This window comes from Drosophila tropicalis, unplaced genomic scaffold, assembly GCF_018151085.1.
Source record: "Drosophila tropicalis isolate 14030-0801.00 unplaced genomic scaffold, ASM1815108v1 contig_573, whole genome shotgun sequence".
In the NCBI taxonomy this organism is placed as follows: Eukaryota; Metazoa; Arthropoda; class Insecta; order Diptera; family Drosophilidae; genus Drosophila; species Drosophila tropicalis.
Window position 1 is genome coordinate 2,136,773 of NW_027173049.1, and position 20,243 is coordinate 2,157,015.

Here is a 20,243-nt window from a genome sequence, read left to right on the forward strand (position 1 = left end):
ATTTCTTCCAACAAAAACAACCAATTTTCAATATTTTATTTTAATGAATAATATCTCATTCGGCATAGAATGCATTTTATTTTCATTCATAGTTCAAGAAAACAACAAAGCTACGATAATTTTATACTCTATAAATGGAGTGCACTTTACACATTCTACATATGTATGTACATTGACCTACAACATCCTCAAGGAAACAGTGAGACATCGTCAAACAATGCAATATGTTAATTTTCTTTAACATGTACATATGTACATACATATATGTATATGTATGTATGTACATAGTTACATAAAATAACGACGATGTCCTTGAATGTTGTGAATATTTATCACAGAGTGAACATGTGTAAATTGTTTATTTTAAGTAATTCATATAGGGTTTCCACAGGTGTTCCATTTCCTAATTCAAAGAGCTATTCAACTAATTCATTCAATCTATTCTGGAGGCGTAGTAGTCTTTACATCGTTATATCTTGTAAATTGTGTTCCATAATGACAGCTCAATCCTCTTTGCTATTGATATCCTAATCTGTAATGCAGGCAGTAATGCTTAAATAAACAATTTACAAATTAAGATATTATTTTAAAAATATCAAAATCTATTCTTATACCCTAAAATCATTCCAGATTTTTATAAAATTGTTTAGATGTTTGTTACGCAAAGAAGAATCCAAATTCTATGATGGTAGGCCGACATTTGGGCTCCACTCCTTCCATTTAAAAGCTACTGACAACTTTATTGTTGAAGAAAAATAAATTGTCGGAGTCAGACAAATAATTAAGTTTAACCAAATTCAATGGAAAGACATAACTATGTTACCCCAAAAATGTCATCTTTGGCATCATAAATGCAATGTATTTTAAATGCAATTCACATTTTCTTGTTTTATTCATTGGGATTAAATTTAAATTTAATAGTGGTTTTTTACCTTATAGTGGGATTTTGAGAACTTGGTAACTATCGATGGCTGGGAAACTATCGATAGTGATGTCTGGGAATTCTAACTTCAAAGCATTTTTTATTTTATATCAGCCTTACGGTTTTGCTAGGCAAGGTAAATGTTTACTACTACTACTCGGGCCCAAAACGCGCTTAAACTACATCATTTTGGTATCAAACGAAAGAGAAAAATTGCACGAGCACGACCTCAGGTGCGCCTTGGCGATTTATTTCGTAGTTTTTGAGGAATTAACAAAAGAAAATTAATATTTTTAGCGGGACTATAGCTAAAAGTAGCTTTTTCCGGCTAAAAAAAGCTGTTCAATTTTGAGATGGTGTTGCCAAATGCCGAATTTAGGATACTCGAATACGCGGGCTTTTTGAATCTTTTGTTCGCACTATTCTCAACAAACGAAAATATTGTTGAGTTTACAATATTTCTTGATTTTATAGAACAAATATAGTTTAGAATACAATATTCGGCTGCCAGAGCAGCCGAATATTCCTCGACTTTTGAGTTTAGATTAAAATATTTGGCTACCAGGTCAGTCAAACAGCGCGCCAAATAAAAAATAGCGATTGACAACACTGAAATCTAGCTTTACCCGATTTTTCCACTTTTCAACACTGAAATCTCGAGTAGTAATAGTAAACATTTACCCTAGGCAATTATAAATTATAAGCTTAAGCTGGTTTCATTTCAGTTTTTAAGTAATACATAAATATATCAGATCAATCTAAAGATACTATAGGCTAGAAATACTAAGGATCAACTCTTTCAAGAATGAGAAACAATTTTCGCTATAACCGAAAATCCTACAATTACTGATTATGATTGAAAAAATCTCTTTATTAAAAAATATTTCTGTAGAAATAAAGTAGTCTAAATAAAGAAGGCTTTGTAAGAAATTTTTCAAAAAATTCTTCTAACTATATAAAACAAAAAAATATTTGAATAACAAAAGTTTTAATGGGATTTTAAACTAACCTATCGATAGGGGCTCAGAAGTTTAACCACCGATACCTCAATAAAGCCATCGATAGTTTCCCACCACTATGTATTAATCCAGCAATAAAAACAAAACTTTTATTAAATGAAAATTGAAACAGTGACTTTCAAATATTAAAAGATGTTTTCTTACAAATTGCCTTGTGGATCTACACACACTGACACCAATATGACAGACACGGGTGTCACCTTTACACCGAGATTGTGGGAACAGCGTTATTGCACTGCTCTACAAATTTTGCAAGATCCCCGTTGGGCGCAAAAAATTAAAAGTGTTGTTGACTTTGGATGCAGCGAAATGCGGGTACTAAACTTTAGAGATTTTCGAGAGCTATTTGTAATTTTTATTTTTTTTTATTTAAGCTATTCCAATTGATGAGACGCATTGAGACTATCGAGAAAATTCTTGAGGTATGTACATATTTATGCATCCTAAATTGAAAATAGGTCCCATTATGCATTAAAAATAATCCTTAAGAAATTTTCCAAGGAAAGGTTCCTATTCTCTAAGGAATGACCGTAATATGGGTGGTAGAATTGTAAAATAAACAAAAAAAAAACCAATTGGAATCAAATTATCCATTTATTATTTTTACAATGTTTTTAAGGAAACTTTGATCGTGCCTTGATTTCAAATTTAATTTTTAATCATTTTAGTTCTTAAACATTTTTTAATGACTTCCTTTATTCGCTTTATAAAAAAATAAATCATATTAAATGATATAGGAATTGGTTACAAAAACGATTTCCAGTTATCCATGTTTATCTACTTATTTGGGAAATGAATTGAAAATGTAGTCCAAGTAAATTAAATTTTGAACATATGTATATCTGATTATTTTTTTGTCTGTTTTATTTTGTATCCGGAGTTTATGTTGCTTTTTATACATATTTATATCCTAATCTTAGACTTAAACATTTTTACGAAATAACCTTTTATCTAGTTTTTTTTTGTTAGTTTTATTAAATACTTTTTCTTCTTAAGGAGACTATGTATCCAAAGGGGATTTTGGACGAGTGTAAGTGGGTGTGTATATGCGTGAGGAAGATGCGGGAAATTGGTGGTGGTTTGCATTGTGTATGCAATATAAACCTAAAATTGCATTAAGGATTATGCAATTATTCATGTATTACCTAACAAAAAAGAGTCTAACACATTCGTTTCTTCGAAAATAATAAAATCAAAATTAAACAATTTAAACATTTGCTATCATGACGGCGATATACAAATCTAACATTATGTCCATCATAATTATACTGCTCCCGCACTCTCCCTTTCATTTTACCCAACGGAGTTGATGTAGTAGTATAGAAGCATAAGTAATAATGTATGTATGCACTTATTTGAATGATTCAACAACTCTCCTTTTCTATATTTAGCTGGGAAATCCCACTTTAACTTAAAAACAAAAATAAAAATGTTCATTCTACACATGGATTAGTTTTGTGTGGCTTTCTCTGCTCGTCCTAACTTAGCACGTAGGCGTATCTGGGTATAGGCATTTGTGTGTGTCCCCTCCTGTCACTATTAATTACTAAAAATACTTGAAAACCGATTTCCCAGTTTTCCCTCCGTTTTTTGATCCGCTCTCTGATTGGCCTCTCCTCTTGCCTCTCGATTATTGGTTATCCTATCACTTGCGACAATGTCTGGATGGCGCATGAACATTGCGCCCCTTAGCCCCATAGTTATTCTCATCATCATAATCGCCATACGCACTTTGCATAGGCAACAATTCGGAACTGTTCTCAACGTCTTGCTGTACGACACCCATTATTGCTTCAGTCTTATGTAGACAGCGACGTGGTCGCCGCTGCTTGGGTAGTAGTTGTTGTTGTTTTTGATGATGAAGATCCTCCTCCCGACGCGTTTGACTGGCCTTCAGTTTGCGCTCAGTCTCACCGGTGGCCGAGGCGGCCACCGCGTGCTCCTTTCGAGTGGCACAGCCACGTTTATTGCTGGCGACGACTGTGGATAAAGGTGTAGTCTTATCCACGGCCACAGTTGTTGATTTGCCTTTGCCGGCTGTGGCTATGCGACCAAGCTTAGTAGTTGGTTGCTTGCTTGTTGTTCGTTTACGAACCCTTCCGTGTCCACCACGTCGACCAACACGACCTTCCTCCGAGTCGGTTTCCTCAGTTGCATCTTCATCTGCATTGCTCTCATCCTTAAAAAGATGGCATTGATTAAACCAAGTTATATATTCAATAAACAATTAAATACCTCATCTTCCTCATCTTCATTGTTGTCCTCTTCATTCTGGTCTGCTTGGTTGTCATCTTCATTGTCTTCGTTGTTGTGTTCCTGCACGGTTAGCCCCTTATCCCGGCGACTCTGTTCTACGGCAAGTATCGCATATGTCGCCTTGCCCTCGTATCTCCTAGGAAGACGTGATTTTAACGGGCATATCTCCTCCTCTCGCTCAAACTCTTTCACAGCTCGTTCCCTAGCTATTTGATCTGGATCTTGTAATAGCACTTCGGCCCAGGAAAAACTTTTCTTTTTAATGTTTTTCTTCTCAGATTTTGAGCGCAGATTCTTCGGCGACACCCGATTTGTAAGCGAGTGCTCCTGAAATGGTGTGTGTAATGCAGAATTGCGAATAGCATTGCTGAAAAACTTGTTATTCACATCGAAAATATCGCATTTGTTGCTGGCAGGAGTAGCTCCTCCATCAACTTCATCTTTAATGTTAACGCAGGTGGACAAAATCTCATCACTACTCAGCCTCATCTGGTTGGGATCATGGCCAAGTCGGCGATACTCGCGCTTAAAAATATTTCGATAACGCTGATAGTTGGGACGCTCCTGGTAGGACAATTGCCCGATTAGTTTTAGAAACTCGCCTAAATATTTAGGAATCTGTTTTCCATAGAACTGACGTAGCATTTCCGAGACATCGGTCATGAACAGTTCCTTGGCCCGATGTACCTTCTCTTGCTGCTGCTGACTGGCGACTTCCTTCCAAGGCAAAAAGCCTTCAGACCAATAAAGCAGATTGTAACCCAGGCATTCCAGATCACTGCGACGGGAATGAGCACCCATATGGGCGTCCCGGGAAGTAAACTCCAAAGTGCCATCATGTGCTCGTCTCTGGTCCATAATGAATGGGCGGTGAACACCGCGGTCTTGATATTTCGAGGCTAGACCGAAGTCGATGAGGAAGACATGCTCCTCCTCCACTGGAATAAGCTGGTATTGTGGCGGATTAGTTGTGACTCGCTTGCCATCACGGCCACGGGTACTTTCTTCCGCCATCGCAATCATTTCACGATTTTTCATTATTTTCTGCTGACGTCGTGTGCCGAGACGCTTGGCAGCGGAAAAACTGGCAGAAGATTTCTTTGTTGGACGTCGAATAGAAGGTGGCAGAAACTCCTCGGACTCATTGTCCGAACTAACTGGCGATTGATCGCTGTTAGCCCCCTCCGCTTGCTGCGGCTCCTCCTTGATGGGATATCCATCCTCGTTAAACTCCTCACGATAGCTAACTCGCTTGGTAGGTCGCAGATAGTGCGACTTGACCATCTCTTCATACATAGAATTGCGCTTTTCGCGGCGACACGAGCGCACCGGATTGGAACCGCTGAACTCGACACCAGTGCGCGGCCTGGCGCGTTTCTTATTCACTGGTGTTTGGTAGCAGTCTAAGCTATTACTATTGCTGTTGTTGCTATTGGTGGTTGCGCCATCATCAAAATCCTCGTCCTCTTCCATATCGTCGTCCTTTCCCTTACCTATGTGTGCCATTCGTTTCAATGCGAACTTCTCGTTCTTTAAGAAATATTCATCGTCGTTAGTGGTCTCTTGTTCTGAACTATTCCCGCTATCCGTAGTCTGTTGTTTTTCTTCATAGTGCTTGTCTCTGGACACTGTCTGCCTCTGAAGATACTTGCACTTGGATATCATTAAATTTTGGGCCTTAATATCATTGTGGCAGTACCCCTTGTCGTGCAGATACTCCAGTACGTTAACAATATGTATGGCCAGCACTAGAAGTGACTTCTGCTGGACTCGGGAGTTCTTGATTAGTGAGTGCAGATCTCGGTCAAAGCGGGGCAAGACCAAAAATCGATAGCGACCATCACCGAAGTAATGGGTGCCAGAGGCAATGTAGCTGGGTATTCCCGATGGCGGACCTTGTGCGAGATGAGTCGACAATGGACTGATCTTTGCTTGAGCTTCCTCGTTTTCCTGACCATTGGTAACTGCTAAAGCAAAATGAAAAAAAAGAAACACGTTAAAAATCAAAATAAAATTGGTCAAAATTAATTTAATTGCTCACCTTTGGCCTGAGAAGTATGGATCAGACAATGAATTTCAACGAAAAGTGGTCCATTGGAATGTGGCTCAATTTTGACCACATATTTTGCACTCTCCGAGCTGACAGGACATACAGTTTCGTCCGATGCCAGAAATATTTCGCCGAAATTTCCCTTACCTTCAGAAAATGTTTAAATTGGCGAGAGTTTTGGAAGACATGGGATTAGACGCATCACTTACCTATAGGTCGTCCCAAGCGCCAGGGTTTCGAGAGCACATCTCTCAGGATAGTGCCATTGACTACAGAAGGTCTCAGACTATAGACGGGGCGCGGAGACTCAGTGGCCAGAGAATTGTGCTTCTCGTTGCTAGCCAAGCTTAGTAAACTGTGAGTCGCTTGCGCCTGCGGCGTCTGCACAAGAGCTGTCCCAATGCCACCTCCTGATCCCGACGATAAGGAATCCTCATCATCATTGTCATGGGACTCGTAGCCATTGACATTGTGAGTCAACCGTTGGCACTTCTCAGCTACTACGGCCTCATCGCTGTCATTATCTTCTTTAATCTCCACCCTTTTGCGTTTTCTTATACATCGGTCTGTGGGCTGGCGTTCCAAGATCAGGCGCTTGCCCATTTTAAAGTCCTCTCCCTTCTACGTCCTTCCTTCCTTGCTGTGCCACGTGAATTTCTCGGATTCAGTCTAGCATTGAATTTCGATCAACCGATAAATATTCAAGCGGTTTGTTTTTGTCTCAATTCCGTTGCGTGCGTTGCTTTTACCACCGTCTTTCTTTTTGCCTCTCATTCGCGCTGTCTGCTAGTGGGTTGGTTAGTGTAGAAAGAAGCAGAGATGATTACAAATACATATATTTAAACTTATGTTCTCACTTGTAGACAATAAGTCAATCGCGAATTCTTCTATATTATATTTAAGATGCTGATTAATTTCTAGTAATTTGTTGTTTTTTTTCTTTTTTTCTTTTTGTTCGTTTCTTTTGCCTTTTCATATCACAAAAATTCCAGTTTCACTTTGTGCCTTGGGGTCGGTCGGTACGACATGACAGTGGAACAAGTATACACATACAAATATACAAATACATGCATACACACTAGGTAGATTCAACAAAAACAAATTTAATATTTTATCCTATTCGACGAAATTATCTGTAACATGACGAACTCTACGGTTTTTTACTTTAAGCGTAACACGCGTCCCCTTTTTTTTTCTTGCACTAAACTTTACATTTGGAAACGGACGAAGCAAAAAAAAACAGACACAGACAAACAAACGTATTGTAAGGAAAATCGATTTTATTGGCCGGCATTCAGGTGCTTTGGTTTTATTTATCAACTAAATTCATGGAATATTTCATGTGTCACTACTGCTCAGTTCACTTTCGTCATTTTTTAAAAATTTCAAACACATTTAATTGTTCATAAATCAAATTGATTTTTCAGTCCCATGTCACTCTTCTTCTTTTTGTTTTCACGTTTTTCTTTTTTATTCACTAAAGAAATTTTCACCAGTCATTAAGAGCTAAACTTAAATGCTTACACTTTGCCGTAGTTCCACTTGGCTAATAATACATGTTCAGCAACTGTTGAGTAGTATTTTTATTAATTTATTTAATTAGTTTTCACAGCAATTACATATTCTATTTGTCTGCTGGCTAGCAAACAAGCCAATGTTTCATTTCCGTACTGTTCCGCCATTTTGTTACGTTTCCATAAGTAAAAAGTGCTCGCAGATGATGCTGTTAAGTTAACATTAGTGCTCGAAAATGAAGCTGTAAAATAAAACGGTTGGAAATTTGAATTGTATAATTTGTTTCTTCCCAATTTTTTCGTTTTTTAGGTGGATATTGATGAAGACGTACTGAAGAGTAATTTACTTTTTATCAGACCTTTAGTTGCAGACTTTATAAGGCAACGAAAAAATCCTTTGCATGTAGACGTTCTGCAAGGTAGCGTGGCTGAATCCTCTAAAGAATTACAAGGCATAGATGCTGTTGTCGCCCTGGAGCTGTAAGTTACTTTCTTAAAAATATTAACCAAATATTAACCCAATATTATAAAATATTTCGCATTTAGAATTGAACACGTCTATGACGATGTCCTGAACAAAATTCCATCGAATATTTTTGGGTTTATGCAGCCCAAGCTTGTAATAATCAGCACACCCAATTCCGATTATAATGTGATATTCACACGTTTCAAGCCTCTCTTATCTAATGGATTTCGGCATCATGATCACAAATTCGAATGGACTCGTGAACAGTTCAAATCCTGGTGTTTGGAAATCGTTGCCAAATACCCAAACTATATGTTTTCTCTGTTGGGTTTGGGTGATCCACCAGAGGGTTATACAACAGTGGGACATGCCACACAGATGGTCATATTTGTACGCAAGGATCTACTTGACATGCCGCTGCTGACAACACTGATTGATCAATCTGCTCAGGCGGAGACCAAGTCGTATAAGCTTTTACATTCTATAGATTTTCCGTTTTTTGTGGACAAGCGCACCAAGGAGGAGATCATTTGGGCTGAGGTCCAATTTGAGCTAAGTCGCTGGAGCATTAATGACGACACCTATGACTCAGCATTGCGTGTTTACAAGATGCCCATATCCTACCTTTTAGGTCGTACTCATCTGCTTGGAGCCACTCAGGATATTCTGGACGAATTGCTCAAAGGAAATAACAAACGCGTTGAGAATGGTTTTATACTCATCGAGGACTCCGATGATGACAGATCAATAGATGAAAATTATTGGGATAATCCAATCGAATCTGAACCTAATACAGATCATTTGTCAGATCATAGTGAATGTGAATCTTGGGACTAAATAAAAGTAATGTTTTCTATGATATAAATCAAAATAGTTTAGATGTATGTATGTATGTATGTATGTACATACAAAATTCTTTTGTGATTTCAGACTGTTAATCGTTAACTTTATTCAATCAATTGAATTACATAGATAACTCATTTTATCCCCCGATATCTCTTGACTTACACATGTGGATTTAATACTACATATGTACAGATATATGTATGTAGTAGTGTAGTGGTGGGTTTTTCCCATCTCTTACCCTTATTCGCTGTCCATAGGAAAAACATTGCAAAACTCTTAAAATTGAGGTGGTGGACGCCAAGATGACGACGTCGCCGCCGTTTCGTCTGACTCTAGCACCCGCACGGAAATTGCTTTTGTTTGCAACAACAACAACAGCAACAATTTGCAAACAAAACAGAGCTGACTAGAATTAAGGGGGATGCAGCAGGACGTAACATAAAATGTCTGCTGCGGTTGCCTGCCTGCCAAAGAAACGTTCGTACCAAACATAAATGTCCTGGCAAGGGGAACTTTTAGTTAATAGAATCGGCGCCATTGCGGAGTCAGTCAAAAAGTTAGTTGCAAGTGAACCGCTGTGCTGTGCAGGCACGAATAATTCTTGCCGCCGTCTGCCTGGCCCTGACGTGACAAATTCATAAACATTCACAAAATATCATATAAATATATAGCTTTTTATATGTATATTCATCTATATACATATGTATATACCCTTTGTTCGCCTTGAATTGTATGTCACATGTAAATAGGAATTTAACTCAATTTTTATTACATTACCCCCCCGGCGATTGGCGTGTCGTTCCGTTCGTCCTATTGTCCTAGTTATTTGATATTTCCCAGCGGGCTTAGAGACATGGCCGATGAAGGTGAAGGAGGCAAAGAAGGGGAAAAGAAGATTGTGCATGTATATCCCTTGGTGAAGGTTGGTTTAAAGGAGAGCAAACAGAATAGGATCTGAGATATACTAACTATCATTTCTTATCTTCTTCCCAGCATTCGGATATGAATGAAGAGATGCGCACTGAGGCCATTGAACTGAGTATCACCGCTTGCGAGAAATACTCATCCAACTATGAGGTATTTATTACAAGCCTAACATCTTCAATAAGATTCTGATTCTCTTTTATTTTGCAGCAAGCTGCCAAAATCATTAAAGAGACAATGGATAAGAAATTTGGCATTTATTGGCATGTAGTTGTTGGTGAAGGATTTGGATTTGAGGTCTCCTATGAGACGGAAAACATACTGTATTTGTTTTTTGCCGGCAATTTAGCCATAGTCCTATGGAAATGCTCTTAGTCGAGCAATGAAAGAAGGGGATGGGAGGAGGAGAAAACGGGTCAACCAGCAGTCAACGTATGTACCTAGAAACCGAACCACATTGCGAAACCGATACGGAACTTTTGTATTAACTGTAGTCCTATATGCATGTATATATACATAATATATATAAAAACATTTGGTTAACCTATTAATGAAACCCCCCATCCAGCCCAGTGCGGGGTCAAACATATTTCCATGGTAACAAATTTCGTTGTTGGTAAAAATTAAATGAATTTTATTACAAAAAGTATTTTAATAAGTGTTATTTGACTTGTCCAATATTTACGCATAGACATCTTCACGATCGGCACCGGCTCCGTCGCCTCCATCTTCAAGGTTGGCAAAGAGCAGGAAATGCGAAGTACGATGCAATTCGTGGTAAAACTCTTTCGGATTGGCCAATTGCAGTTCGTATTTCATGTTCGGGTCGTGTCGAACGCCCATGAAGTTGTAATTCCAACTGCCCTGCGAAGGGACCATGAAAAAGCCAAGGAACTTGTTCGATAGCAACATTTGGACACGTTCGTAGTGCGATGGCAGATAGCCCTTGGGATTGTTACCCTTGTCCGTGTTTTTGGATCCCCATTCGAAGCCCGAAGGTGTCAGTTTGTAGGCGGTTAGCGAGCAGGAGCCTGGCGTAAATGAGCAGGTTATCACAATTGTCTTCTCTCCGTCCCAATGAGCATTCTCCTGCATGATCTTGGCATGCGTCGTTATGTCCTGTGGAGATAATTGCGGCAACTCGTTGGGTTGCGTATGGATCCAGCCCAATGGTTCCATATCCTTTAGATATTGATGTGTGGGCAGGGCGTTGGGCAAATTAATCGTTTGGTGGGTGCCCCACTGGGGAGGCATAACAATGCAACGGATCTCTTTCACCTGGGGATTGTCCGGCGGACTAACTCCATACAGATAGCCTGCAATCTGTGCTCTCAGATCAGAGATGGTGACAAACTTCTTTAATATGTTCTTCGGAAGAATGTAGGTGTAGCCAGTCTCTTTGATGTCATCCGAGCTGACATATATGTGATTCGTGCGCAGATGCAGATTCGTGGCCGAGATGGCTCGGACCCGCCACTCTGTCTTGGAGCTAAAGGTTTGCGTCTCATAGTTGGAGGTCGTGGAGGTGATGATTTCGTCACCATGCTTGTTCGTCGTCCGCGTTGTAGTAGCCGTCAATTGGTTTTGCTCCTTGGTCTGCTTTTCGATTTCGGCAATTTGTTGACGTTGCGCCGATGGGGCGCTGATTTCCATACCCAGGATGATGTCACGAATCTCAGACTGGGTCAGCGAGGCCACATTTACGTTGTTCTTCTTGCCATAATCAGCCAAAATGAGATCCTTCAATTGCACCTCCACTTTGATCCATTCCTCGTCTGTCAGCGTGGGCCAGATGTGATGGGCTTCCGTTATGGTAGTCTTATCTGGCTTCAGGATGATCTTCGTCCGTTCCGTGTTGACATGCAAAGCGCGAAGAATCAAAATGAGTCGACTAAACGCCGTGTAAGAGGAGATCGTCTTCAGCCAATCGTCGTAAAGGTTAAAGAGCACCATCTGTGGTTCGGTGGCCTTAAGAATCAGATCACCAAACTTCTCCACCTTGAGGCAGGCCTGGAAGGGCAACTGCAGCTCCGAGCCCTTGATCACAATGTTGGGGAAATCAAGCAAATGAACCTCGAGGGGATCCAACATGCCCTTACGTGTGACAATGATCTGCTTGGGCTGCTCCTCCACCGGCAAGGATCGAATGAGAGCTGCAACTTCCTCGGCGGTCTTCCATTTGGCCAACTGACCCAAACGCTTTTGGCCAGCCCACACAGAGGTGTGAATGATCTTCAGGAACAGCTGACCAGTGCGCGGGTTGAAGATGAAAATAGCTCCGTTGATGGGCTTTGTTGTCAGATTGCCCTCAAAAGTCTTGTGTATGGTCACACGGTACACATTGGTATCGTCCACAAACCAAATGATCTGGTTGGAGAAGAGCTCACCGTAGTTCTGAGAGCTAAGATACGGTTCAGTGGGCTCCGATGAGTACAGTTGGAGTGCTTTGCGAATGCGTTCACGCAGCACATAGAGGGCAGGATTGGCCTTCATGATTTTGGCCATGGCTTGTTGGATAAGAGTCTTGCATCCTGGGAACCAGTTTCCATAGGCCGAGTGCAAATTGTATGCGAGGTCAATGGCAATGAGAACTCCAGTAGGTGAGGGATAAATAGACATGTTGTCCGTGGTGTAGTCAAGGAACTTCGCTCTGGCATAACGTTCCACATCGTGGGAATCGTAGTCACCCCATCGCAACTGGATGTCCAGCCAATACTTTTGTGTCGTGGTGTTGTCCATAGTGTCTTTTGTGTCTGCTAGCAGCGAAGGACGTGAAACATTCCACTTGTAGGCGGGGAACAGGAGGATGTCGGCGCAGGAAGAGTTCATTTTGTAGGATTTACGCGGATGAATGGTCTCTTTTTGCACTGTCTCAATCTCCAGGGCGTCCAGCTCTTGATCGAACACCTGACACAGATCCATCACAATAGATTCATGGATCTTTTGCCACAAATGGGCACGGAATATCTGAATGAGGGAAATTTTAAGGGTAGGAATTTTACCGTGCATGAAGATACCCGTCAGATCCAGCTGAACCTGGAAACCGACATAGACATTCGCTCGATTAATAGTCGGTGACCACCAGAGAGTAAAGCGACGATTCGGAATCTGATTGAGACCAGATCGCTGGGCATTTGTGAGCTTCTTATATTTCATGGACTCCTCGAATCCGGATGCCTTCTCCCAGAACAAACCCTCCCACGTGGGGAAGTAAGTGCCCTTAAATAATGTATGCTCTAAGATGCCCTCCACTCCGCCCAGAGCTTGAATCATGTCCGTCCGATAATTGTTTAGATTCCACAATTTGCCATCGTGACGTTGATGAGTCCACCAAAAAGGATTCTGCTTCAGCACCTGATATTGCTTGAACTCCGTGCGAATGCGCCAACCCTTGTCATAGGCCAACGTGTGTCGATCCTTTTGGAAGAGGGTATTGATCCTCGGAATGCCACGATCCCAACTGTCCTCAAGATCTTCCAGAGTGAGGCGACGATTCTGGGCATTCGCCTCCTGCCGCTTCAGTGCATATTCCGCCCACACTCGCTGAGAGTCAATAAACTCACTTTCCCAGGGTTGGATGTAACGATATAGATTCGGAATCAACTGATCCTCATCATGCGACATACCCGAACGGAAATGGGTGATGCCCACATCCGTTTGCTTGGACCAACGAAGATCTGATTGCGGAATAAGCACGTGACCCATACTCAACATTCCCAAGCCGCCCAATTCCTTTGGAGTATAAAAGACAACAGGAGGAAAACGTGACGGCATTTTTGAGTTCAAACCGATCTTGATACGGGTTTGAATCTTGTTCTCGCACTTGACCAGCAAATCTAGCAACTCCTGCGTGTTGACCACAGCCTCACGGAAATACGTCATCAGTCCAATCAATGCCGTATTCCATTTGTTCACAATCTGCAAAATATGCCAATAATTCATTTTCTTTTGGATATATTTATTTGGAAACCCACCTTGGTAAACGTCGTCGAACCGGAGGCCATTAAAATCTGTCGTACACGATTGTGGAAGCGACCCAATGACTCATCATCCACTCGCAGAAAACATTGAGCTGTACGTTCCTTGGTGATTTCGTTCTGCAAATTCCAGACACCATCACGATGAGTAAACTCTTCGTTTTGTGTGCGGCACTGGAAGAGAAATATTAACAATAATCAACTGAACTTCTACTATTATTAATTTTTGTGGAACCTTTGGAAGAATGCGACACTCAAAGCCGCTCATGTTGAACAGTAAATTGGGATTATCCTTAGAATATACAGAAACAAAGGTATTCTCCCAGCCAATTGTGGTCACCGAACGAGGCAAACGATTCTTAATGTCCCAGAAAACGGCGCGGCCCCTAAGAAAACAAAAATATTAATAAAATTCAAATTATTCAGAAAGAATAATTTTTTTTACAATGGAACCTACAAATTCACATCGTGCTTCATAAGACGCATGCGTGCATCGCGTGGCCAGCATTTTTTATTGTTGTAGCCCACAATGTTCTCATTGTTCGGGTCAGGATGCTCAGTCAAATAACGCTGGATAAGATCACGCGCCTCTTCGGCGGAAAACCTGAAGAACAAATGAATGCGATCCACATAACGGCAATAAAGACGAATGGGATGCGCAACCTCTGTGACAGCATCCTGGAATGTGAGAAAATCGTTGGGCATTTGGGGTGGACCGGCCATTTCACTCGAGCGATGCAGACCCAGGACCAGGAGATCCAGGACCAATCCATAATATTGCGTTATAAACGAGGAGAACTGTAGGCCACGAATGATACCGTAGCTGTTTGTGTGATTCATGTCCTTGTAATTGATCACCACATTGTTTTTGGCCGTCATGTAATCCGCAATGTTGTGGTCCACAATTAGACGGAGCAAACGATTGAGCAGAGTCAAATCAATTTTCTCATAAAGCTTTTCAAAGCGGGATTCCAAGAGAACGTTACATTCTCCCTCGCCAACATCCCACACATCCTGCAGATTGTTTATACCTTATTGAAGAGAAAAAAAACACAATTAAGTTGACTGGTCTATCCACACAATATTTTAAACTGATCCTGGATTTCGACTGAAGTATTTGGAGGCATCTTTCCGGCGTGAGGTTTGCAACAAGGGGATTATCAAGTACATATCACTTTGCCACAAATCACACGCCCGAAATGCCCACACTTGTTCTAACTAAGGAAGTGTGATGAATTGGGCTATTAAGAATCCCTCTACTACCTTGACACCATTTGTATGCCAAGAGTGGCGGTGGTTCTGTATCGCTGGGCTTGATCCAGGGTGGAAATAGTCGTCTTTTGTCTGCCTCATACCACAAATACTGATCCAGATAGGCATCTGTGATCTTCTCCAGAGGTTCCACCTCATATACGGGTATCAGATGACTATACAAGTCCATAAACTCAATGCCCACCTGTAAATTTATAAAAAAACAAAGCACTTAAGTTAATTGAACTTAATCAAGAAAATGTGTCGCACCTCTTTGAAAGCTCTTTGGGTTAACAAGTGACGCTTAATGCGTGACAATGCCTCGTGGGGATTATCATAGGCCTGCTCAATGAGACCCAATTCCTCTCGTTGGCTTTGATTTAGACGCGACTTTACACTGTACGCCTCCTTTAGTCGCTCCAGGGCCAGGATCAGCAGCTTTGTGTCGTGTTTGTAGGAGAGTGGAGGAAAGGGAATGGGAGCAAAGCGCCGTGATTCCAACCAATGCACTGTCGTAGTATATATGGCTACAGCTTCTTCGGGTGATATGTAAGGTCCATCCTTGAGGTAATTGTGTTGTCGTTCCTGCTCCGCCTTCAAATATAAACGCGTGAGTCGTCCCAAATTTTTCTTGCATACCGTCTTGTCCACAGTAGCACCACGACGTATGCGTTCTCGATTGTAGTGGGCCGTATTTGTCCACCAATCCGCCTTCATTTTGACATATCGCAAAATCATGTTCTCAATCGGGATAGGAAGACCAGGTACCTTCCATGGGATGTTTGCTTTCCAGCAACGCCACGCCTCCGACAAATGCTGCAGGATTGTGCGCGCCTTGTTCTGCTTTATGCCCTCGGGCATCATATCCACAATGTCGTGCATTACAGACGCTCGCAGCTCTAAATCGAAATGCGACTCGACACGCTGTTTGGTCACCGTCTTGGCTACACCCTTGGAGTGGCGACCCTCAAATTGACGCGACAAAAGATTGCCCAGCCACCGCTCCAAAAGGGGTGTGATTCCTCGCATGAAGAACAACCATACACGCCATCCCGGTGCCCAGAAACCACAACCCGGACCCTTGCCCACGGGTCCCGTGTTGAAGCGGTAGTAAATTAAGTGCTTTAAATCCTTGCACATGCGGATTTGACGCATCAATTTGTATTTGTATCGATACATTCCAGTCAGTTGTCCTACATGTGCAAAAATATACTGAAGGCCATCGGCAAGCTGGAAGGCATCTACATTGTTCAGGCGATATTGAACGTGAGAGTCTATGATTAGCTTGGTTAGGCGCAGAATTTCACGGCACAAATGAAAGGCATTGCCGAAACGAGACTTTTTACGCTCCTTGGTTGTCAAAGTTTTAACAGGCTTCAAATTGAAATTATAGTCCAAATGCAGGTAATTCAGATTCTTTCTATGAATCAGAAGATTTAGCATATTATAGCCCTGGCGACAAACCTGAAGACCAGCCTCCACCCAATCCAAAGTGGTGGTCTGAAAGAACTTCGTAGCCTTAAACGAACGGAAGAGATACCTAAATGGAAGGGTACAGCCGACAGTAAGATCGAAAACTGTTTGAATTCCAGTCAAGACTTACCTCTTCTTTTGTGGCTTGGGTTTACGATGCTTGAGGGCATTCAGGACATAATATTTGAGTAGTTTTTGGTAGCTAACCCGCACCTTGACCGGATGGCCAGGCGGGCAATGTTCCTTGTACCAGCATTTAACCAAAGGCACATCAATGGCTCGTCGAGATCGTCCTGAACGCATATTAAATGGGCGCGGTGCCCACAACAAAGCAATGCCATTAGCCGTATTGTCGGTATAGAGAGGAGTGTCCTGTAGAAAAGGTTGCACTTCATCCGGCAATGTAAAATCCTCATCATCATCGGGCAGCGGCTCTTGTACCTTTGAATTGGCATTTCGATGCGAAATGGGATTTATTAAAGGATCAAAGTAAAAAGCTGGCAAATCAGGATCTTCGGTCTTAATGTAGACCACGTTGGGGGTGTGATACCTATTAAATAAAAAAAAAACATTTCTAATGATCAGATTTGATTTGTAAAAATGTCTTATTCTGTTATGAATTAAGTACAAGTTTAATAAAAGATCTTATTGTAAGTACAAGTTTGTCTGCAACTATCAGCAGTTATGACTTAGTCTTTGCAATCATAACGAACATTTCTCATTGCATCTCCCGCACCATTATCGCTAAATTTGTAGTAAACTTGGGAGTCTTTTATTATTCTTACATGCCATTAGGCGCTGCCGGTAGACTTGTAAAGTGACAACGCATAATTTATATGTATTTATATGTGGTAACAGTTCGGGGCTTACTCATGGTTTTATAATTTATAATATGTTTATTCCCTTTCACATGAAGTTACTTTATATTTTTGTCAGCATATAAAAGCTGAAAGCTATCCAATTTTTGATATCACACAAATCAAAATGGGACTTTAATTGAATGCCCAATAATTTTACTTTCATTACATAATTTTACATTGTTGTAACAACCGAAAACAAAAATGTTTGTAATATTTTTGCTTACCAACTTAAATGCACAAAATGGGGCATATTGTTGTACAGATAGGGAAATGCAATTCTATATTCCGTACGAATCGGTTGTCGTATAATGACCTTATTAATGTCATTAAACTCGTTCCAATCCTCATCTCTGCAATGAAAAGCCGGAAAATTTAATTTACAAGGTCTAATTTTCAATGGGTTTGAAAAACCTACCCAACATTATGATCCTTGATAAGTGGTTCGAATTTGGGTCCACCCGGAATAGCCATATTTAGAGCCTTGGCCGTGAAAAAGCTCTTTGGGTCAAAGAGATAAAAGAAATTATTGTCCACGAGGTCAGTAAGCAATTGATTAGCCAATCGATAAAGCGTTGCCAATTGCGGAAGGGAAAGATTCCATTTTCGGTATGTCGAACCATTAACAAACCTAAGAATATATTTTTGTCGTTTTTTTTAACAAACTCAATGAAAAATCAGATTGTGGAAAATGTACTAACGACGTGTCTACTAGGGGCCTATGGTCATAGAACCATTTGTGTACAGCGTTGTCTTCATCGTTATCCAATTCTATTTGAATGGCTTCCAGTGGTTCCACATCTAGCACATTGTCAGCATAGTCTAGAGGCGGCTCCTCATCGTCAAATGGAGGAAACCGCATACGCTTGAAGTGCCTACGATCACGCTTTTCACGTCTCATCATAATCCACATTGTTCTAAAACAGAATTCAGGTTAATGAAATTCATCTTTAATCGCCTCCTTCCTTACCCCCATTGCGCTATGTAGACGGGCTCGATAACCCAAGGAATTTCATTGACAAAAGTGATGGCTCCAGTAATGTGGTAAAGCACTTGAACATCTCGAATCTGCTCCCAAGGCATAGGCATATTTTCCAGTAGCTTTAGCACTGCATGTGGCATATATTTAAGAGCACCCAAGTAGACACGTTTGTCATGACGATATTTGCGCGAGGTCATGTCTCCATGATCGCGTATAATCTTTCGTATGTGCTCTGGCGGCATATCCTCCTTTTGGGTGTCGATAAAACCAAACTTGCGTTTCTCTGCAAAGCGTTTTGATTGCAAGTGCTGCCACTTTAAGGCCTTCTCCTGCAGTTTCTCCTCCGTAATTATATCAGGTTTTGGTGTCGGTATTTGACCCAGTCCCGGTTGACCAGGAGTCAGCGCTTGAATGCCATTAGTTTGCCCGCCGGCTGAAGGTCCACCAACACCTCCGGGTGGAGGCAATGGTGCTCCTGGCGGTGGAATTTGCTGTATCTGGTTAGCCATTTGCTGTTGGGCATGCAGCTGCGCTTGTTGGGCATGGGCCGCCGCAAAAGCCTGCTGCTGGGCCATTAACTGAGCGGCCCAGGCATTTGGCGGTATCATATATGGTGGTATTGACATCTTTTAAGAAGTAGCATCTAGGTCAATTGATAAATGGAAAAAAAGTTGATCTTAGTAGGAGTCTCACATTTACACACACCAACTGCAGACACAGACACGTTTTGTCTGACGCCGCGCATTTAGCAATTTTCACTTCACGAAAAAGGCATTCGAATCTTTATTTTATTGAAGAATTTTATACTTAAAACATTACATCTCTGTTTTTGGCCAAACTATTACCTAATTCACAATATTTATCCGTTTTTTCGTCTTTTTCAATCAATTTTCCCGGTTTTGCAAAACGTTTACAATGCGGCAGCCATTTCTATTAGCGGTTGCAAAACAATCGATGACAGTATCGATTAATGTTGATTAATCGACATTTCGGAGCAAAATTGATCGGTTAATCGACATTATCGGAGCAAACCTATCGAAAATCGAATTTGAATTTGTGCACTTTTTTAAATTTCATTTAAAGTTGTTTTATTGATATAAAATCTTTTCATAATTTAAAATGTTACCGCCTTGTAGTGCAGATATTTGAATTTTTTACGAAATAATGACGAAAAATCGTGGCACTGACATGCAACATTTCACTATATCTTTTCAACTATAGAGGAGGATACTTTCGGACTTTATAGCATTCCTACTATTTAACATGCTTTCCAGCAGCAGCAAATCACAATTGTCAGGAAACTATAAGCTCAACTAATGTTTAATGTTAGCGATTATGTAAAGACATTGATTTGCCCTATGATAAACAAGTTAATCTCACAATCTTTTCGGTTCCTTATAGACAATTATAAAAGTTTCGTCCTGCTCTGTAGCCCGTTCTTTGGCAGACATTTGAGTTTTTAAGTCAATAGATACATCTGTTTATAATTATTTAGTTTATTATTAATAAGTTTCGCCCCAGTATCTCAGACGAACATCGGTACATCGAGTGGGCTGTTGATCGTTACCCTCCACCGACTCCTCCTCATCAACTTAAAAACCACACTCCCAAACCTGCCAAGTTTCATCAGAATAATGAATTGAAGAGAAACCCGTAAATCTAAATACATATATTATGTATGTAATCAGTAATATAATTGGAGAATT

At 40.8% G+C, this 20,243-nt stretch overlaps 4 protein-coding genes and 1 non-coding gene across 7 annotated transcripts; 2 read left to right on the forward strand and 3 right to left on the reverse strand.

The window, feature by feature from the left end:
* Positions 1 to 1,902: 1,902 nt before the first annotated feature.
* Positions 1,903 to 9,098, forward strand: Hen1 (Hen1 methyltransferase). The gene is made up of 4 exons (XM_068287922.1): positions 1,903 to 2,256; positions 2,316 to 2,363; positions 8,072 to 8,241; positions 8,308 to 9,098. Exons 1-4 carry the CDS (start codon positions 2,074 to 2,076, stop codon positions 9,062 to 9,064), a joined length of 1,158 nt encoding a protein of 385 aa, XP_068144023.1. The 5' UTR covers positions 1,903 to 2,073; the 3' UTR covers positions 9,065 to 9,098.
* On the reverse strand, positions 2,517 to 7,922 carry bsd (back seat driver). 3 transcript variants are annotated; one of them, XM_068287921.1, is made up of 5 exons: positions 7,772 to 7,922; positions 6,457 to 7,030; positions 6,239 to 6,394; positions 4,177 to 6,161; positions 2,517 to 4,120 (listed from the first exon to the last, which is right to left on the reverse strand). In XM_068287921.1, the coding sequence occupies exons 2-5, from the start codon at positions 6,848 to 6,850 to the stop codon at positions 3,587 to 3,589; spliced, it is 3,069 nt and encodes a 1,022-aa protein (XP_068144022.1). In that variant the 5' UTR covers positions 6,851 to 7,030; positions 7,772 to 7,922; the 3' UTR covers positions 2,517 to 3,586. The 3 variants fall into 3 exon arrangements, with proteins under 3 accessions (XP_068144022.1, XP_068144019.1, XP_068144020.1); XM_068287918.1 differs by having other exon boundaries at positions 4,177 to 6,164; XM_068287919.1 differs by having other exon boundaries at positions 4,177 to 6,164; positions 6,457 to 7,033.
* A 632-nt stretch (positions 9,099 to 9,730) lies between the features above and the next one.
* Positions 9,731 to 10,646, forward strand: LOC137575372 (dynein axonemal light chain 4). Its single transcript, XM_068287923.1, has 3 exons — positions 9,731 to 9,995; positions 10,067 to 10,150; positions 10,208 to 10,646. The coding sequence occupies exons 1-3, from the start codon at positions 9,927 to 9,929 to the stop codon at positions 10,370 to 10,372; spliced, it is 318 nt and encodes a 105-aa protein (XP_068144024.1). The 5' UTR covers positions 9,731 to 9,926; the 3' UTR covers positions 10,373 to 10,646.
* On the reverse strand, positions 10,603 to 19,479 carry Prp8 (pre-mRNA processing factor 8). The gene is made up of 12 exons (XM_068287917.1): positions 19,383 to 19,479; positions 18,526 to 19,180; positions 18,257 to 18,472; positions 17,974 to 18,186; positions 17,783 to 17,908; positions 16,829 to 17,248; positions 15,496 to 16,765; positions 15,238 to 15,430; positions 14,432 to 15,005; positions 14,210 to 14,360; positions 13,972 to 14,148; positions 10,603 to 13,915 (listed from the first exon to the last, which is right to left on the reverse strand). The coding sequence occupies exons 2-12, from the start codon at positions 19,161 to 19,163 to the stop codon at positions 10,679 to 10,681; spliced, it is 7,215 nt and encodes a 2,404-aa protein (XP_068144018.1). The 5' UTR covers positions 19,164 to 19,180; positions 19,383 to 19,479; the 3' UTR covers positions 10,603 to 10,678.
* Positions 17,359 to 17,541, reverse strand: LOC137575639 (small Cajal body-specific RNA PsiU2-55). The gene has a single exon (XR_011032213.1). It is a non-coding gene; the product is annotated as a small Cajal body-specific RNA PsiU2-55 (non-coding RNA).
* Positions 19,480 to 20,243: the final 764 nt, after the last annotated feature.

Coding starts and splice junctions, on each gene's coding strand:
- Hen1 (XM_068287922.1), top strand. CDS start 2,074: ATGTTTTCTTACAAATTGCCTTGTGGATCTACACACACTGACACCAAT. Junction 2,364..8,071: donor CTATCGAGAAAATTCTTGAG/GTATGTACATAT, acceptor TTCGTTTTTTAG/GTGGATATTGATGAAGACGT. Junction 8,242..8,307: donor GCTGTTGTCGCCCTGGAGCT/GTAAGTTACTTT, acceptor TTTCGCATTTAG/AATTGAACACGTCTATGACG.
- bsd (XM_068287918.1), bottom strand. CDS start 6,850: ATGGGCAAGCGCCTGATCTTGGAACGCCAGCCCACAGACCGATGTATA. Junction 6,395..6,456: donor GCGCTTGGGACGACCTATAG/GTAAGTGATGCG, acceptor CATTTTCTGAAG/GTAAGGGAAATTTCGGCGAA. Junction 4,121..4,176: donor ATGAAGATGAGGAAGATGAG/GTATTTAATTGT, acceptor CATCTTTTTAAG/GATGAGAGCAATGCAGATGA.
- LOC137575372 (XM_068287923.1), top strand. CDS start 9,927: ATGGCCGATGAAGGTGAAGGAGGCAAAGAAGGGGAAAAGAAGATTGTG. Junction 9,996..10,066: donor ATGTATATCCCTTGGTGAAG/GTTGGTTTAAAG, acceptor TCTTCTTCCCAG/CATTCGGATATGAATGAAGA. Junction 10,151..10,207: donor AATACTCATCCAACTATGAG/GTATTTATTACA, acceptor TTTATTTTGCAG/CAAGCTGCCAAAATCATTAA.
- Prp8 (XM_068287917.1), bottom strand. CDS start 19,163: ATGTCAATACCACCATATATGATACCGCCAAATGCCTGGGCCGCTCAG. Junction 17,909..17,973: donor ATCAAGGATCATAATGTTGG/GTAGGTTTTTCA, acceptor TTTTCATTGCAG/AGATGAGGATTGGAACGAGT. Junction 15,006..15,237: donor GGCATACAAATGGTGTCAAG/GTAGTAGAGGGA, acceptor CTCTTCAATAAG/GTATAAACAATCTGCAGGAT.